Below are 19,922 nucleotides of genomic sequence, written 5' to 3'. Positions count from 1 at the left end.
AGGACCCAAGATTTCCCAGCAGAACATTGTACTGTCACAAGATGATCAATGTTACTCACTCACAATCGTTGGTCCTTTTCATGTGATGGCTGATCTGTGTATTTTGCATTGTGCATTTCACAAAGATTACAGAGAAAGTTACTGGAAATGCAGGTATGAATGCAAAGAGGGCTGCAACTAATGACTACTTTTATTATCCATCCATCTGATGATCCAGTCAGGGGCTTTGTTTTCTCTCTCTCCCTCTCTCTCTCTCTCCTCACTGATGGAAGTGAGAAAGCTCGATACACTCTTGAACAGAGTTCAAGTCATATATTTTGAAATATAAAACAGTTTTAAATGTTAATTAGCTAGTAGTGTCACACACCTTTTTGCACATACTGATATGAATAATTTATTAATTCACATTTTACAGCCCACAATGAACAATCCGTCCCACGCCATTAATTAAAAAGGACCATTCCACTAAAAATTCTTCCAACTGTGAAAAAAAAGATGCATCACACATTCTCAGTCTCTTCACACTTTCTTCAGTCTCTCTCCGAGTGAGTTATCAATATAATCGTTTAAAATCTTCTTTTATTTGTACTTCCGGTCTCCCTCTCCGCCGCTGGCAAAAGACTGCTCCACCACCAGCCCTCCATCTGTCCCGCCACTAAATACAAGTTCAGTAGTTCAAGTTGGCTGAAATTGTTCCCCGTCCAAGAACTAGACCAACTGAATGTCCTTCTGCTCGGGAGCCTCCAGGGTCCTCCAATCACTGAGCTCAGTCTCCTGGGGTTCCCCTTGCTACAAAAGAGCAGATCAGTCCCGCTCCTTTACAGATATCACCAGGTCGATGCGTTCAGTGAAAAGCATAAAGCAGGAGGAGAATGGTGCAGACGCCGATCACCGTGCCGAGGATGAGAGAGTCCCGTCTCTTTCGCAGGTTGATCCGTTGGATGAGATTGTTGATGGTCGGGAAACGGTCTAGGAAAGTCAAAAGTTAAGGAGGATCACAAATATTTAAATTAAAAGAAAAACAGCTCTTTATAGTTGCCTTTTTAGGACCAAGTCCAACTCTAACGCCCTAAAAACATCCCCCACTGGATAACAGGCATAAGAGGAGTAACAACTCTGAAACCATCGAAGCTGCTATACAAACATCCATGATTCCCCTGAAAGCATCCTCTATATGGTGCATTAAGGGGCTGACCAAAACTTCCATTCAAACTTTACTGAGACTGTTTGCTGCACACAGTCAATATGTTATATTAGCTGTTATATTATTAACACCTTCTCTATAGTAAGGCTCATTTTGGTGTTTGACAGAGTGATATATGGTACGGTGGTGGTTATATATCTTAACAAGAATCATAGAAAAGCAATATGTGAGCATTGATTTCTGAAGGACCAGCAGGAACCCTTCAGCTCCCATAAAGGATACTGGCCAGCGTGTTGACCCTGCTTTGTATGGATTTCAGCAAGCCCCTCTGGGAGGTCATGTTCTCCTTGGTCGCCATGGCAATACTGTAGAAACAAAGAGAGAAATGAGTTGAGAGGTGACAATATATATACTGCAAGTGGTCGCAGTCATTAGTACTGTAAAGTGCTTCTGAGTGCAAGGGGCTGCACAGATGATTAGAAATTCAATGCTACTGGGGGATGTTTTTGGAGAAACGAGCGTCCAGTTTAAAGTCTAATTTTATTCCATTGTTGAACTATTCTAGGGTGATGCAAGTCATCCTATCATGAATCTCCTTGAGCTTTATAGGTGTCATACAGTATTGTGTGCGAGTCTCCTCAGCTTGTAGAAGGAAGGTATAGAGTTGCTATGATATTGTACCTCTCCTGCTCTCAAACTTGGGCCTCAGCAACTTTTAGTGCAAGAAAGTGCAGCCGGGCAGTTGGCAGGGAAAGTTTCAGGCTCTGTTTGCCTTCTGTTACACACGATAATCAATAGCAGTTACTGAGCCCCCTTCTGAGCCCTTCACAGTAGCAGCATCTGAGGGAAGGAAATCCACTCAACAAAGTAAAAATAATGACTTAAGCTTGGTGTTAATTTGCTTAAATGGTACAGTAGTTTTTTCTTCACTGCATGGAGCTTTTGAACAGCAGATGCAGCAGCAGTAAGAACCAGCCACAGGGGACAAACTCCACCCACCCCAGAGCGACGGAGCCCCAAAGGAGGCTGGTCAAAACAAGATAAATGAAATCCCCCATGGTTGTTTACTCTTTTCGCTGATGAGCAGCGAGCCTAGAGGGATTGTGTTTGTGTGCACCTGAATGCAGGTAAAGACAGAATTTGCAGTGTGTAACTATAAGTGTATGTGGAGGGTGGGGTGTGTGGGTGAGGTCATGGCATCAGTCCGCAGTCTTGGCCTGTAGCAGTGTTTTGGGGATCATGTTCTCCTCAGTCAGGAAGAAACACTTTGCTGACTCCAGCAACCTCGACGCGCCTTTATCTCAATGTTAACTAGCTCATGAGAATCAGAGCTGGAGGATAAAGATTCCCCTTCACACACACAGCCAAAATGTATGTGATCAGTCCGTGATCGCTGTTTAAAAGTGACCTGGAGGAGTCGTCACAAGAAGTCGAGTAACCTGTCAAGTTGAAGTCAGTTTATTTATATGACCCCAAATCACAAATCATAGATCTGGATGGATATAAAGCCAAGCTTGGATGGGGTGTCACAAAGCATCATCAATCATTTCAGAGACAAAATCTGTGAAAAATAACAGCTCCAAAGCTTGAACAATATCTCGGGGTGCACAGTTGCGGCAAGACTTTCAAAGACAAATTCCACCAATCAGGTCGCTGTGCAAGCCAGTCCCCAGGTAAGCACAGTTTACGAGATGCAAGGACTGGAAATGGAAAAGAGTGGGAGAGGACCAATGGAGAGAGATGAGAGAAAGACAGACTGGAGGGAGGGAGGGAGGGAGGATAAACGCTAAGCATCATATTTGTCATTTGCTCAGGGCTGAAGGGAGAGAAAGGGAGTAGTGAGAGGTGGAGGATACCTATAAATCAGTGAAGTGGGCAGATTTATTTTGGGCATCCCAGGTTGCAGACATTATTATGTGACCAGCACTTTTAAGGCTTTGATGTGCACGAACTCTGCCAGTTGAATCATCGGTACATTCAATGAGAAAAGGCATTGAAAAGTTCATTCATAAAAAGTCACCTATGAATATGCAGTCTGTGTTTAAGAAAACATGTAATTGGTTTCCTTCCTCTTTTAGATTCTGGATGAATTTTAGATCATTTCATCAGCTATTCTTAGGCGTTTCATCCTGAGTCCAACAATAAAAGATTTTGAATTTGTTGCCGCTCTGTTTGGCAACTCTTGTTATCAGGCTAGCTGCACACATACTGAGGCTGTTGAGGCAGGTTCAGCAGGTAGATATGACAGAGTGTAGAGGGGCGGGGGGAGCTGTCATGTATGCAAATATATCTCTTTCCATTATATGCAAGATACAAAGCAGGTCTTACCTTATTGTGTCATTCATCAGTCGGTCCGAACTATAAACAAGGAGCGGGAGATGGGGGTGGGATGAAAAAGAGAAAGAGAGGTTAGTTATTGACATGGGGCAGTGTAGCAAAAACACTGAATGGTAATAAAGAAATCTGTTCAGATCGGCATGTTCAGATCATGTCACTTGGTGAAACTGCGCCGGACCAAGGAACCGAATTAGATTTCATGGGACTGGATTTTCTTTTTCTTCTCTCCATATTAATCTTATTAACTCCCACATAGTGACTGACCAACCAGCCTAGCAGAAAACAGCCTATCATCATTTGAGTGTTTCATGTCCTTTGTTTAAAAAAAAAAAATGCTCAAACACATTTCGTGACTTTGTTCAGCGCATCCTCTCCTCCTGGATGATTCCCACAACAATGAGGAGTCTGGATTAAGTAGACCCAGAGGATTCCACCTCAGAGATCCTGGAGCTTAATCTTCTGCATAACCACATTAAAAAGGGAGTGTCAATTGCTGGCTTTTGTCCTGCGGAGAATATTGGAAGGCACACAACCATCTGATGTTGTAACACCAGTTTTGTGTCTCGGGTTGCTCATAAACAACAAAGCTCTCAGCAGCTTATCCCCTAATTGGAATCAATTTGGATAATGTTCCAGAGAACTAAAGGAAACCAAACAATCAGAAATGCAGGGATTGGATTTCATAGCTCAACATCCATTCAACTCCACATCATTATAGTCATGCTCAATATGTGGTTTCTGTTTGGCTATTAGCGTTATGTATCCAAACAAAGTCAAAGGAAGAGAAGGAACTTTAATAAGTCAAACTTTAGCCAGACCAAACCTTTAGCTAAATCGTATCTTTATACCTTAACTTGCTCATCTAATCTTTAGAGAAACATGGTTGGGAGTGTGAGCGTGCTTATATTCAATGGGCTGACCTCTATCTGCACTGCAGTTTTTTCTTTTTAAGTGAGGAGAAAACATACCATGAGGCTCTGCATGTGCACATGCATTGTTGCCAAGTGTGTGTGCTGAGCTAACAGTTTTTTAATCATCTAACAGATGCTGGGCAGCCCTCAGAGGAGTCTCAAAGATCCAGTTTATCAAGAATGATGAATTTGAAGAAGAAGAAAAGCAAGTAAATTATTACAGAAGGTGCACTGAAAAGTTCAAAAAGTAAAAATCTAAAAAGCAGATCAAGCTTTGCTTCAGGCAGGTCAAATATGAGAGCACCAGAACTACAAAAAAATGTAATACCATAAAACTAAATTTGATTGTGGGACCTTGTCCCAGTCACTTATGTGGTCAAGTATTGACCAGCTGATCTCTCAGAGGACAGTCCATTTTCTGGGTTATATATTGATGTAATCACTTTGAAACAGGTCCAGCTAATGACCTATAATGTTACAGTCCTTCTCTTTACTGGTAAGCTAAACAGGACTGACGTCAGCCAGTCAACATGGATGACTTTAATTCCTGTAACCGTGATCTAACCTGTTCTCGACCTCATTTCATTTGTCTACATTTAACATGGTCTCTGGAGAGGTTACGGGAGAGGTAGAAATGCCAGTGGACAGGAGCACTACCTATAACACCACAGGAGAGTAGACGGACTGGACACTGAAAGGGTCAATGCACAGTCACGGTTGGAGCTGGACCACCCTCTGTTCTTGGATCATAGCTCTGCACGCGAGCACCAAACTGCTGTTGGCTGTGGTTTGGTGTATTATCTTTTATGTTGTTTGGTCACACTGAAACAGAATCATTTACTGGAATCAATTTATTTGGTGAAACGGGAAGATAACTGGCTCAATATTCAGAATGAAGGCTGGCCGCCAAGTTCTGTACAAATGCCAAATACTGCAAGCATGGGTGAGCACAGCGGGAGTAGGACTCTGCAGGCTTACTGGCAAGCAGTGCTCTTTATTTTTAGTTTTTAAACAACTGACATTTTGAAAATCTTACAACTCATGATGCTTAGTTGATTATCAACTTAGGTAGAATTTGGTGAGGGGAAGGCCAGACAGCCTCATGACACTGGTCTTAAATGATGAAAGAAAACTGAACCTTAACTGTCGGCCCACAGCGTCCATCTGATAAATCCTGATCTGAACAGCAAAAGAGAGAGTGGCTGTGAGCTGAGGTGAGCCGTGATTCATGGAGTTTATATATGCAGGAATGAGACAGCGCAAAAGATTTATGCTTCGTTCCCTCCATCAACAAGCTGCTGCTGTGGCTGTGAGGTTGATTGTGCCATCACATTCATGTATATGTGGTTTGAGGGGGATCCTTCCATTTCCCCCGGTCAGTGGTGTTTTGCTGCAGACATTAAAATCGCTCATTAGCTCCGAGCTAATTGCCTTTCCCAGTGTGATGAATCAACCCATCCTGCCCACAAGCTTCAGTGCTCTCTCTTGCCATTCGCACATCGAAACGGGCCGACTACTTACAGCTCAAATGAAAGTGGCCATTTTTTGTTTGCATCAGAACTGCTACGCTACAAGCAGTGGTAAATTGGCATCATGGCGCTGGGAAATGACTCCAGATTAAGATTAATAGATAATCAAAATGGTAACTAATTTCTTTTCTGTTGAGTCATCAATTATCTCAAGTGGTATTCTGAAAAACCCTTTAGAGTAATGCTCCGTCAGGCGACTATAAGAATCCGCCAGGTAAACTGAACCATTAATTACTTTGCCAAGAAAACAGTCTTAGCAAATCTTGGCAACAGTTGCAGAAAGCAAACTGCATCAGCAAAGAGGAAAAAGGGTCACAAATCAAAGCTCAGAGCTGAACATATTGTGAGATTCACAGAAATTATATTTATAGTAACACTGCCATTCATCAACCTTTGATGCAAATTAATATCTATAAAACAAATTAAGAGAAAGAAGGCTAGAAACATAAACTAGGACTTTGGTAAATGCTGGGAATCTGTAGCTACCAATTACTCCTCCATTTTCTTTTGTTTTTTACAGATCAGCTGGTGGGGCTCGGCCAGCAGAGAAAAAGCCTGTGGTAATGTAGAGCATTTTGTTGCTCCGAGATAAACATTGTTTAAATGAGAAGCTCCCAAATAAAACACCAAGCACCAAAAGTACGATGAGCACATAGCAGTAAGCAGCAAAACACTCAATGAGAAAAAAGGTCTTCTTTCACAACAACGTGGCTATAAATGGTACACAATCTTAATTTGGATAATGTCTTGCTAAAATGCACTTATGATAGATCATAATGGACTGATATATATGAGCGAGTCAGTGAAAATAGTTGATGCACTTAGGTGCTTAGGTCCATTTTCGAGCACTCATCTCGATAACCAGCTAGGAGCAACGCACACAGATGAATTGACCCAAAATGCCTTTCATATTGTTGCGTAAACCTCCGACCGAACCTCTGAACTGAATCTGAACCGAACTGTGTGGATCCCTCTAGTGAGCCTGAGAGAGCAGGGCAGCACTTTACCCAGAATCCTCAGAGGTATCCTCTGCTGATTACATTAGCATATCAGGGAACTGGCAGCTCAGATGGAACTTCTCAAAGTGGGCAACAGGCCAGAGCAAACTAAAAGCAGGGGTCTCAAACTCGGGGACAAGGAGAGACGGAGAAATAATAAAGAGAGAGTAAAGAGGCCGTGGCATGTGGGGACTGTGGCATGGAAGTAATTCGTTTGAAATGCTTGGAAAAAACTGCACCAAACACACATACACTTCGTCGTTTTCATCCCCAGCATCGCTCCACTATGCACCACATTTAACAAAGAGCCACTTTTTACAATGTAAGACATTTTGTTACAAATAAGACCTTGCAGAAAGGGAGGCAGATTGGAGAAGTGGGTGGGGTTATATTGGCCATCAGGGTTCTGGAAGTAAAAGTCCAAATTATTTTTCTTCTCTTACTGGCCGTTTGAGCATCTCAATCATCTGGAAGGGCAATAAACTGTTCTGGTTTTATCAAAGCTACTGAAATTAAAAAGTTCTGATTCGTTGGGAAAAACACATCAAAAAAAAGGTACAATTTGGTCCTTGTAGCAGTCGCTGGAAAATAATGGTTGGTTAATGGTTTCCAATTCTCTTTTGTTTTTTGAAAATATTTTGGATGATGCCATTCTTCATGATTGCAATTAAGGGATATTCTGAACATGCTAGATGGGAAGGGCCCTTTTCCACTGTGAGGAGTAGCTTGACTAGGCTAAGAAGTATCGTTTCCAGAGGTGTGTTCAATTTGTACACACCTTAAGGCTTTTAGAGCTGCATAACTACATAAAAAAGTCATTGGAAACTAGACTTTCAAGTAAGTATAACAGGGTCCAAGAGCATCACTAAAAAGGGCATTCAACACCTGTGGTTTAGCAGCAGGCGTTCGTATGCTCAGACAAAGTCCAAGTGTAAGACTCGGAGCCAAGAGGCAGTTGGTGGCAAATCAACACAGACAGCAAGCACACAGCATCAAGCTCAAGCAGATGTTCGTGAATGAGAGGTGTAAAGTTGCCTCGCTTCTCACCAACACCGATGCTGTGCCTCTGTTTGACAGGAAGTCCTATTCAGAGTGACCACTACCATTAGAGCTATTCCAACATGGACTTTTAATGGACCTGCCCTTCCCTCCCTCTAGTTTATTCATGAATGCTGACCTTTATGGCAGAGAGAGATGGAAAAACAGATACGCAATGATGGAGATAGAAAGGGATGAACTGAACGCACAGACAACTACAGCAATATCAACAATACTTATGGTAGCTCGAATAACTAAACAGCATGCATGGCAAAATCAGTGATCTGTGTTTTATAACTAGCTCCCAGCTACCTCCCATCCTACTAGGCTGCTGCTCTCCACCTAGTATTATCTCATCACGTAATGGGTAGGCAGGCGATACACAGGGTTTATCACTACCAGCAAAACTAGAGAGGCGACTAAAAAATGAATCCCGGCATGTGCGTCTCATTAGGTTTTGTTGAGAATAAATGCAGGCTGGAAAGCACTCTACCCGTAGCAGTCATTTGTAGATTAAATGGAAGGGACTTTGCTTTTTCCTTCATTGGAGAGTGATTAGTCTTAGCTGATCAGTTTGGCAATGCTGGACCCATCACTTGCCAATATATTATAGAGACAAACACACACACACAAACCCTATACCGTACACTGTTTGTGCTGGTCATACAGTGTATTATCTACCCTAAAAGAAATGGAGAGACAGAACATTTTAATCCTCATGTAGGCTCCCTAGTCTAAGGTAAAAGGCCATGGGCAAAAACAGAGTTTAATCACAAGCTGAGCTGCAAAAGGATAACTCCACAGATAGCTCTCCATAACATGGTGTGAATATTAAATTAAAAAAGCACCTCAAACTCTTTCTAGACCTGAACTGATCACATAAGCTCACATGAGTGACACGATACTCATAAAACTGTTGAAAAGAGAGCAGGAAGAGCAGTGTATCCCAAATCTAGAGTATCCACGCTCTGCCCTCAGTGAGACTTCAGATCATCGCTCTGGCCACTAACACATTTTAGCCCTTTTCTCTTAAGGCCCGCTTTCCTGTTTCATGGCTCTAATAGGATCAATCAAGCGTAACTCGATCCTCATCTCCACTCTCCTGTTTCCCAGTGTTCTGGGGAAGCCCTCTAATATGGGTTGTGGTTTAATAAGATAATGTCATTACTGATACCCTGATAAGTTGTGCTGGATTAGCACAAGGGCATGACTGCACTTGTGCTGCAAGTGGCCGCAGCTGCATATACAACACTAGAGCTTCACATCAGAGTTAATGAAAAATCTTTGAATTTTCAAAAACTGCAGTGGGATTGCTGGGTTATTTTATTGTCGTGTTGTGTTCGTGTTTCTGAATGAACCCCCTTTCACTCCATAAACATTAGGCAGGCCATGTCAGAGCAGGTTAAGCATGTTGCGAAATGAATTAAGTGGTCTTAATGGGGAATAATTGAGCCGTTATTCCTTTGAGGGGTTGAAACAGGAAGCAAACATTCAGCCGAGGAGACAATAAATCAGACTGATTTGTATGTCCAAATTAGCAGATGGGATCACTGAACCTGAGTGACGTTAAAAGCTCTTTTGTGGTTTATTCCTGCTTTGGTTGAGTGTGTGTGCGACCTGCTGACATCCAATTTTACTTTGCACACAGGATGCCTCTCACACCTCTCACACACAGGTACTCGCTTACAGATTTCACAAACTTTACCACCTCATGCTGTTCTGCAGTGCTTGAGAGTCAGCCAAATGATAGTAGGACACTAATGAGGTTGCTGGCAGATCTGGTTTTGACCTACTGTGTCAGTATGACAAGTCTGCCAAACTTTACTTACAGCTTTAAGTTGCAGTTATGCAATGGAGTAGAAAAGTTGTATTAAGAATTTGCTTACTCGTTATCGTGGGGCGCTTTCACCCTACAACACTGCCACTGCTGATATTTTGGAGGCATTAAATAAAGCACAAAACATTTTGGTCTCAACCGGCCAGGAAAGCACTCAAATCCGGTCTTCATTTTTCTTTATCCTGATATATATGACAAACTCTGGATTAGCGAATGCAACGTCATGAAAAAGAGGCTACCCATCTGCTGGAGAGTAAAAGCATAAAGAGATAAAGTGCCAAAGGATGCTAGAGCTCAACAAACAGGCTTCAGTGACAAGTGCTGTTCCAAATGGCTCTGCTGCACCATCAAGATCAGCTTTGATCAATGGAAAGCTGAGGGCACTGCTTTGCCAAGAAAGGCTGCATAGCTCTGGAAAAATAGCACCTATATTCTACTTTGATCTGCTGGGATTGATATACCGAAACTAACTAATACATTTGGTCTGAGTGAATTACAAAGTTGGATTCTTTATCACTTCACAAAATCTTCAAATGTAGCAAAGACAGCTGAGGGGAACTTACTTTCTCAGGTGCTCATGCTCCTTCAGAAACAGCTCCGTTCTTCTGTTGTTGACCCCAGAGCCACTCTTGTATGTCCTGAAAAGGGAACCGGAATATAAGTTCAAAATTCAAGAGAGTTACGCAACAATATTTGAATAATGTGAGGCAACATTCAAAAACAGTGACAGTGCATCAATTCTCGGCATTCAGCGATGACAACGTTATGTCATCTTAGTCAGAAAATATCTCACAACCATATATCAAGTGTTATTTCAGGGATCCTGGTAGACCAAGCTGACAGTTAACTGACAGCTGACAGCCTTCAGCCTGACCACTTGCTGTAGTTTTTACAGTGAGACTAGAGAAACAGGTGGACAGAGAAAGAGCTGTCTCTGAAGTTTTCCATCACCTTTTCTTTTCCTCATCCACAGACAGAGACCACAGGGTATACATGGTGGGCCAGTTTTATTCAGTGTGAGAAAACTGTCTGTCTGTCTAAAGCCCCCGACACACCAAACTGACATCAAAGAACTAGACTCCTGTGTCTCGCCCAAAAAGCTGCAATTGAACACACTGGAAAGACTACAGTCGGCAGCCAACAAGCTTGTACGTTATGCACCTGAGTGATATACAATCTGTTGTTATAATTAAAATACATTTTTTGACACCACTCTCACTAATATAGCCACTTCTAATTGTGAAAAAACAAGGAGAAACCTTAACAGGCTCAAGGAGCTTTCCTTTTTCTTTTTGTTTCTCTTTTTGGGCACTGATCCGCTTACCCGAACAGCCACTCAGAGTGATTTCTGTCACTGATGAGCCGCCACTGATTCTACATGCTGAATTGGCCAAAAAGCCTCCAACAATGGCTGTCAAGTGCCATCTTGAGCCACTGATGCTCAAGATGGCAGAAAATGCCCAACAGCCGACTGTTGGCCTGGTGTGCCAGGGCCGTTAGTCTACAAAAGCTCTTTGAAGACGCCCACCTATGGTCAAGACGTGAATTTCCATCCTACATAACATTCAGGAATAAAAGGTCTAGCTCACTTTAATGGTGTGCAGGAGCTTTGCTGATTCACAAAAACTGCAAACACACGTGGCCTACAGCTCTTTATCCAACCATCTCACCAAGGCTACTACTTCTTTTATTATTCCATGCGATATTTAATCTGATCGACTGACAAAAAGCACTCGTTTAACTGCTATGTAGACCAACTTTTATCAAATAGCAGTCAGTGCTAATACCACTGCATTCCCTCTGCGTGCCTTACAGTAAAAGCCTTTTTGTGGTTCACCAATGGAAAGCAGTAGCAGGAAATATTCAGTTTGCATTAGCAGTAACTTAACGCAACAACAGTATGGTTGTCGTGGAGCGGAGCGGAGAACAGACTGCTATTGGCTGGTTGAAAGAGAGAACAGGATGGTGGGAGTGGAACGAACCACCTCACATTACACAGCAGCTTAAAAAGCATTTAGGGCATTTAGCAGACGCTTTTGTCCAAAGCAACTTACAGTAAATCATACATACATTCATACACTGATGGCGGTGGCTGCCATGCAAGGTGCCGACCAGCACATCAGGAGCAGTTTGGGGTTCAGTATCTTGCCCAAGTAGACTTCGACAAGCAGACCAGGGGAATCGAACCAGCGACCTTCTGATAACAAAACGCTGGCTCTACCCCTGAGCGACAGCCACAGCCGCAACAAAAGCAAGCCTTTAAACAATGCTGCCTTCTCACTGGTCACCCGCAACTTGGAAGGACAGATATGGTCATCTTGTTCCCAAGCAGGGTGAACCAGCCTGGTTCTCCCCTGCTACGAGGCAGCAATGGACATAAAATCACAGCTTGACCTCCTCATGTAAAAACGGTTCAGATTGGGTGTGTGGAAGGTGAGAACCGTAAAAAAAACTATTGATTTTGTTCGCTATGGCTTACGATTGTTCATCCACATATCGACAGTACCATACAATCTCAGGTTTATGAAGGAGCAGTAACAGTGTGCTCTATCTGGTAGCAAAGCAGTCAAAGTGAATGGTTGGGCTGTTACACCATTCACACAGCGAACACATCACATCCATTCTCTTTTGCTAGATGCAGCTCGAGCTATCAGCATCCCTGAGCAGCCGACTCCTGCTGCTGCTCTCCTGGGTTTCTGGTCATTTAACACAGCCCCACCCTCCTGTTGGGCGAGAGTGAGATAAAGAGCAGGGGAGGGAAACATAAGAGTATGCACGCCTCTATACCATAAACACTCTACCCCACCCAGCTATCTGTGAGCAGTCTACGAACAAATGTGCCTGCTCATCTCCAGTGCGCCATCTAAAGCTGTTTAATGGAAATACTTTATTGAGTATATTAATGTACCTTTAATATTTCAAATATTTAAAATTCAATACCACAGGGAGAAACTGACACGGCACTGAGGGCATAACATTTTTGATTTTTATTTGGGATAAACACAACAAGGCTCGTGTCGTGTGCCTGTATTTACTTCTGTAGGAAGCAGGGCTATGTGGGCAATGCAGCAGCGCAGGAGAAGGGGAATGCACAGCTAGTACTTGTGTATCAGTACTGCAGAAAATGAGTATTGACACTGTTTCAAACATTCTGAATGTATCGATACGTCGATATTTTTGACAACACTACTCCACAGTGGCTGCCTCGAGCTCGAGTGCCCCACCACCGGCAGTGCTGATGCCTTCGTCTTCGGCTAGAATTGCCTGTACTGACAGCCAGCTTCATCACTCCAGCAAGGCTTTTTAAAAGGGCACCAATGTAAATCACAGGCGAGCTGTCACTTTTGTTGCTGACATTTAGAATCAAAGCATGAGCAGCGGGAGCGTTCGGTCTGCGCTCGGCTCTGCTCCGTTCTGCTGTTATGAATGGTGCTGCCGTTAGTGTGTGTGTGTGTGCGCATGAGAAGATGTTTTGCTGACGGTGTCTGCGAGCACACTGAAAGATATTGATACACTGTTTGATAAAATGTCATACTGCTCATTTAAAATGAGTGTGATATTTCTCTTAATCAGTATGGATTTTTTTGTGCGTGCGCGTGCAATATAAACAACACGAATACACATAAAAATGTACAGTGAGCAGCGTCCTGGTGAGGATTACTCCATGCCCAAGATCTCTACTGCCCTCTACCTGACAAAAGGGACAAAAGGCTCAGCTGCTGCAGGAACATCCATCACTGGATCAATGGCAGGAAAGCCGACACATTTTACTGAACCTGACATTTTGCCTAATCTGCAATACATTACATTTAAAGAGAAATTAGTCTCAAAATGATCCACAAATGAAAAATACTATTAACAAATATGTACAACAGTTTTGTCACACATCATCACTTGAATAAATTAATATTTTACCCACAGATGTTTTACTTTAACATCAGAGGTGTGATCATTTTTGCTTTCAAAAGCTTACCGTGTGTACGATTGTCTAATAATATTTCTAACATTCTTTTGTATTTATTGTATTAAATATCAATATTTATTCAGGAATATTTGTTCACGTTGCTTGGTGTTTGTGTGAGATCGGAACACACTTTCACAAGTCCCCAAAATTACGTGTAAATAGTCGTACACATTTGGAAATCCTAATCATCGTTAATGGATCATTTTGAGACATTTCTCTCCATATAAAACTATATAAAACATTCATATCTTTTATTATGGAGCTGTTGTTGTTTTGAGGCAAATTCTAAAGTTTCAGACTGCACTTTAAGTCGTCTAGAAAATGTTTTTGTAGTTTACGTTTTTCTACAATGCATTTTTTTCCTGACCCTACTAAATAAACTTGGATAAGACCCTTCTCTTCTGATCTCTTAGATCAGAAGAGAAGGGTGTTTGTGGTAACAAGTATGATCGCAGTCCATCACAGTCGAGGCAGTTCAACAGATCGAGTCTTAAAAAAACAATAAGCTAGCCTTCCAGCTGTGCAGGATATGGCTGTGTTGATATATTCATAAGTCCTATCTTATCACTCTCCCATGCTCCACCAGCAAAGGTCAATGAATGAGGTTAGGCACTGTCTTGTAAAGTATGACAATGTCTCATCACACTGCGCCATAACAGCAGCAGTTGTAATTCCTCTACCTGTGAGCTCAGACAGTTCCCTCATTAGCAGCCCCTGGGCACATTAGTCATCGTTAGGCCGAGCCCAGGGTCAACAACACCGGCTCATTTCTATGCATTGAATTCATCAGCACTGAGCTTATTAGTAGGGTCAGTGTCACTCCTTAGCAATGTGATTTAATGAGAAGATTGAGTGAACTGTTGCATGTGGCGCTAAACTCGTGGGATGTTACTAAATGAGCAGATACACAGTTAAGATTTGATTGCTTGTGTGCAGCTGCGACTACAAATTATCATTAGGTAATGGCTCAGTGTTGCATCAATATCGAAATATGTAATGATTATACATTTTAAAATTAACATAACTTTGTTCATTTACACATAAAGACAGAAAGCTGTTGAGGGGAGAAGTGGTGTTCACAGGATCTGTACATGCCTCTGTATGTACATGTGCTCTCATCAAGTCTCTGGGAGCAGTTGTTCTTGGATTTAGCAACACAGTTTAACAGATTGATTTAATACAGAAGTGACACGAACAATTACACTGTTGTAGACTGAACTAAACAGCTTTTCAGGGTCTGTGTCATGAGCGGAGTACGTTTGCTAATAATCTCCTTCTTGCCTTAAACTTATCTTATCATTCTGGAGTAAATATTGATTGCACAGTGCGATGGCTGTAGAAAAATGACACCATCTGCCTATAGATTGGTTCCCTATAAGCATCGCTTTCACTATGCTATTCTGTCTGCCACCAGGCTGGATTTTTCCCAGAAAACGACAGTCGAATCATGGCTCAAAAGGAAGCGCGTACTGCGCAGCCAAAACAGGAAGACAGTTTTGCCAGGTTGCTCTCCCCAGGTATCAGTGGAACAACTGGAATAACTGCTAAGGAAAAAGAATCCCGCTGATGGAGGAGGTAAAGAAGGTGAAGAGGGACAGTGACAGAAACCGAGGTAAAACACGAGTGAACAGACGGACATTCACTCGATAGTGAGCGCTGGTGTCCCTCGCTGATACTGTATGCGTTTCCTCTTACCAACGGGACGTGAGACAGTTCAAAACTAACATTGTTTCTACTAGATTAGTCCGTAACTAAACCTGGCAAGGTGTTTTACTGCCTTTTCACAGTGCTGAGAACTGAGATTTCTGGTCAAATTGGGATTCTTATGGTTTCAGCTCTGGCTTAACAGTCCCTGCCAGCTGACATAAAGCACATCAGTATTTACTGGTACACCAGCGTGGGAAAGTTGCCACGGACTCCAGATTTAAAAACTCTATTATACTGCAATACACAGAGAGATTTACCTAGCGGTGAAATGCTCAGTCAGCATTTTGTGAACTCGTTTGGCATGGGCTCAAATGCAACAGATGCTCATTTACATGTAAACGTCCGGCAGCGCAGGTTTTACTTGAGAGCTTGATGAGAAAGATTATGATATAAAGTGAGCGTAAGGCCTATGGAACATGTGTGACTGTGTGATTCATCCTGGGACTATTTGCATACTAGCTGGATGGAGGGGGATCAATAGGAATCTTGCAGTGCTCACTGTCTGCTGTGTCTTAAAGATCAATAAGCCATTACAAAAAGAAAAAAAAAAACAGCACGAGTCATGGTCTGTGGGAGCCTCCATCTCATTTCAATACACTCACTCACGACTGAGCCAATCTGAGGAGACACACTTTCTCAATACAAGGCCAAATACCCCATGAATCTTCTGGGGTTTTAATGGCCGACATTTTTCAAGAGCGTGCCAGGTAGAAGTCAAGGTTCAACTATCCCTCCAAGGAATAAGGTCTACAACACAGAGGTAGTGTGAATAATGTTCGGAAGGTTTAATTCCTCCAAAGCCACAAAGCAATGCATCATATGACAATATCATTTGTTTTGTATGCAGCACCATGTACAGTCTCATGTGAGCGAGACAGTAGGACACTGTGTGCTGGCTTTGACCGCCAATTTACCTTCACCAGTCAATAGATTTAATAAGTTATTAATAGTTGGAATCCCCTTAACAGTGTGAATAATAAACTACAATGACCATATTGCCGTAACTGTAAACCAGGTTCTGTGACTGTGTACTCACTCAATGTCTTTCCTGACAGACCCAAGCAGGTCTTCCCTTTCACGGATGGCCAGGAAGTTGCCTTTGGTTTTGTGGAATTCATGTGTGTAATCCTGCGTAGAACCAAATGAAACACCAACAGGATAAAATGGAGAAGTTATGATCTGCAGTTAATTTAGTGAAGTTAATTTACAGAATACTTTAACCAAACTGGCGTTTTAAAGAAAACAAAAACTGTAAAGAATATAAAGAGTATAGAAAATTATGAGAATTGAGAAGAATAAGCGGGCAAACCTGTAGGATGTCTCTGTGTCTCTGGAGCGTGTGCATGAGTGCAGCATTGAGAGACGCTGTGCCCGGGGTGTTGGTGTACTCCGCCATCTTGTCATTCACTGCAGTCAGCTGACAGATATGGAAAATTAATGCATGGAAATATCGACAGGAAAGACATCAGGGAAACCAGAAGATCAGCACATGAGTTAAAGATCCGGACAGAATCCCATTAAAATATGCTGCATATGTAAAAACACAACATGTGTCAATTCAAGAATAAACACATTGTACTACATGTCTTTCATGCTGATTATCTAAATGATGCAACACATTACAGGGAGGAACTCATACTGCCATTTTGTGATCAGAATTGCACAATTTTGAGATATGAGATAGCTGTTGTTTTTGACATATTTCCTGTGATTAGTTGTTTGTTCTAAAGAAATTCAGAAAATTCAGAAAAATATCAATCAGTGTTTCCCAAAGCCCGAGATGACGTCCTTAAATGTCTTGTTTTGTCCACAGTTATTCAGTTTACTGTCATAGAGGAGGAAGGAAACCAGAAAATATTCACATTTAAGAAGTTGAAATCAGAGAATTTTGACTTTATCTCTTAAAAAGTAACTTTTAATTATAATGAATCAATTCTGAAAATAGTTGGAGTCTCTCTGAACTGCCCTTTGAAGAATAACAAAGTTTATGAATGTTGAGCTCAATCAAATACATTTAAGCCTTCTGGGGTCCAATGCAAACCATGTGGAGAAGTGGAGCTTGCAGTCTGCTCTTTACTCGATGAAAAACAGAGAGCCTTGGCATAAATCCAGTGCTGTTCTTATTACAGTCTTTTCGCTGGCCTTTCACGGCCCACTGGCCCATGAGAATTTACTTACTTTGGCCAGCAGCTGTTCGATCTCCACCGACATGGTGTCAAACATCCTGTCCTGGGTAGAGTTGTTGAGCAGCGGGGTGGTGTCTGACCTTGAGGAGGAGAAATAAAGAATGGAGTGCAATCAGACGACTTAAAGTTTTTTGTTTGTACTCATTTTTGTAATGTTATACTGGAACTGATCGAAGTTGTTTGCAGATTTAAACTGACACATGAAAACATTTTTAACAGTAGTGACGTCCGAAACAAAATCATATTGTACAAAATAATCTTGGACCTGAAATTCGTCACAAATAACTTAAATTATTAGTAATGTTCATGAAAAATTTTAAATTCTTCATTAAAACTATCCACAAAACAACCAAAGACATTCCTCTGGGAAACGTACGCTACTCCCTCCACACACACATGTTATTGACATTTTTTGTTTAAATTACATGTGTTACATGTGATGGTGAAGTGAATGTCCTATGTAAGGATGCATCAGTAGAAATGCACACTGGTTCTTGTGTGGGGCATCAAACCAGCACCATTTGGCAACAAACAATCTTTCAGATGCCTACTTCTGGTCAAATCATTTCAAGAATCAAAACTTAAAGGTGTCCTCAAAGCTCACAAGTAGTGGCTTCAGTGCTGATAGTGTTACAATAATAAGATCTCCATAAGGAAGTTCCCCCTCACTTCCCTCCTTCCCAGGATATTACAGCTAGTGAACAAAAGCCTTGGAGTATGGATTATATGTATTGTTCATATAAACTTCCTTCCTGCAGCCAACACTTTCCTGTGCTGACAAGCTTCCTTCCTATTTCAAGCTGGAATAGTTTTTGGTGTTCGATTGTGACCAAACAAGAGAGTTTTTGACTTTGGTTAAATGTTAGTTATGCATTCTTCTCTAACACAAACAAGAAAGACTTATTTTACTTAAGGCTGCTACAAACACTTTTTCATTATCAATTCTTCTGACAAATATTTTCTTGAAAATCATTTGGCTTTAAAACATCAAGGAATCATTGATTTCCAGCACAAAGGTTACCTCATGAACAACAAACAAAAAGACATTCAGCTGACTGTCATATTTGACAAAGAAAAGCAGGAAATCCCTACATTTGAGAAGATTAAATCAGAAGTGATGGAATGATGATTCTATTATCAAAAAGTAAGAGAATTTCCTGTTGTTTGACTAATCAATTATTCCACAATTGGTCAGCTAAAAATGATTATTTTAATCATCACATCAAGGGAACACAGCCTATCATTCCCAACCAAGTGCCTTTGTTTACCTAGTAGTAGTCAGAGGCAGTTTGACTTGCTGAGTGTACTTAGACTGGTTGGTAAAATCCAGTCAGGCGACCTCTGCCTTACTACTTCTACATATCCCATCACCTGCATGACTGATGATCTACACAGACTTTCGCTTCAGGCGGTGGTTGACTCTACAGAAAAGTTGATCTTACGTGTCTCGACGTCCATCCCTGGAACTGCTGTAGCTGGTGCACAGTTTACTGAAGGAGACCAACTTCAGGTCAAGTTCATTCTCCAACTGTCTGGCCTGCTTCCGCAGATCTGTAACACAATCACACAGCAACAAAAAAAAAAAAAAAACCTTTAAGTTTGTTGCCAAACCCAATGGCAAGATATTAAGGTTACAGCAACGTTTCTTAATTTGTACCGTTGGCTGAACAAGCTAACTTGCTAAACATTACATCAACCGAGGAGAAAATGAGGAAAATGGTTTATACAAATTACCATCTAATGAGTGTGAGAGCTGACACAATGGACTCTAAGTGTGTCTACTTGACAAACCGTTTAGAGAGGTGTCACAGATTTAACAGCTTAGGGAACAACGTTAACATACATGTTAGCTAGCTAGTCGCTGTAGAGACACGTATGTGTTTAAACTGTGGGTGTTGTATGCGCCGACAGCGACACCGGAAAATTAACTGTGACATTATGAATACTGTACTAGACGCTGTGGCAAACACTGTTTACTGCAAATAGAGTCCATTTTTACTCACTTACCTTCCCAATAGTTGCTGCTTCCTATTCCTGCCATCTTTGTTATTCTGGGACGTCACCCAGTTCCGGGTTGTGTCATACGTCAGAGGAAGACGTCAACTTACGCACTAAAGTCAGCTGTGGAGGTTTGTCGCCCTCAGCTGAGCCTGTCAGGCACAACACCACCCAGGCTCACCATGCACCAGCGACGCTTATATAAACAGCGCCACCTAGAGGCATTAAGTTTCAACAATTACAGTTATGTTTATTTGTTTAGTTTAAAGCAAA

The 19,922-nt window shown here is 41.8% G+C and overlaps 1 protein-coding gene across 1 annotated transcript; it reads right to left on the bottom strand.

Annotated features, from left to right (window-relative positions):
- Window positions 1-381: 381 nt before the first annotated feature.
- gosr1 (golgi SNAP receptor complex member 1) lies at window positions 382-19,730 on the bottom strand. The gene is made up of 9 exons (XM_084350986.1): window positions 19,659-19,730; window positions 19,094-19,202; window positions 17,644-17,731; window positions 16,775-16,882; window positions 16,502-16,593; window positions 10,358-10,432; window positions 3,473-3,502; window positions 1,427-1,509; window positions 382-969 (listed from the first exon to the last, which is right to left on the bottom strand). Exons 1-9 carry the CDS (start codon window positions 19,690-19,692, stop codon window positions 845-847), a joined length of 744 nt encoding a protein of 247 aa, XP_084207112.1. The 5' UTR covers window positions 19,693-19,730; the 3' UTR covers window positions 382-844.
- Window positions 19,731-19,922: the final 192 nt, after the last annotated feature.

This window comes from Pagrus pagrus, assembly GCF_965226575.1.
Source record: "Pagrus pagrus genome assembly, chromosome: 4".
NCBI lineage: Eukaryota > Metazoa > Chordata > Actinopteri > Spariformes > Sparidae > Pagrus > Pagrus pagrus.
Note: the sequence above shows the minus strand (reverse complement) of the source record. Positions and strands in the feature narration are given on the sequence as shown.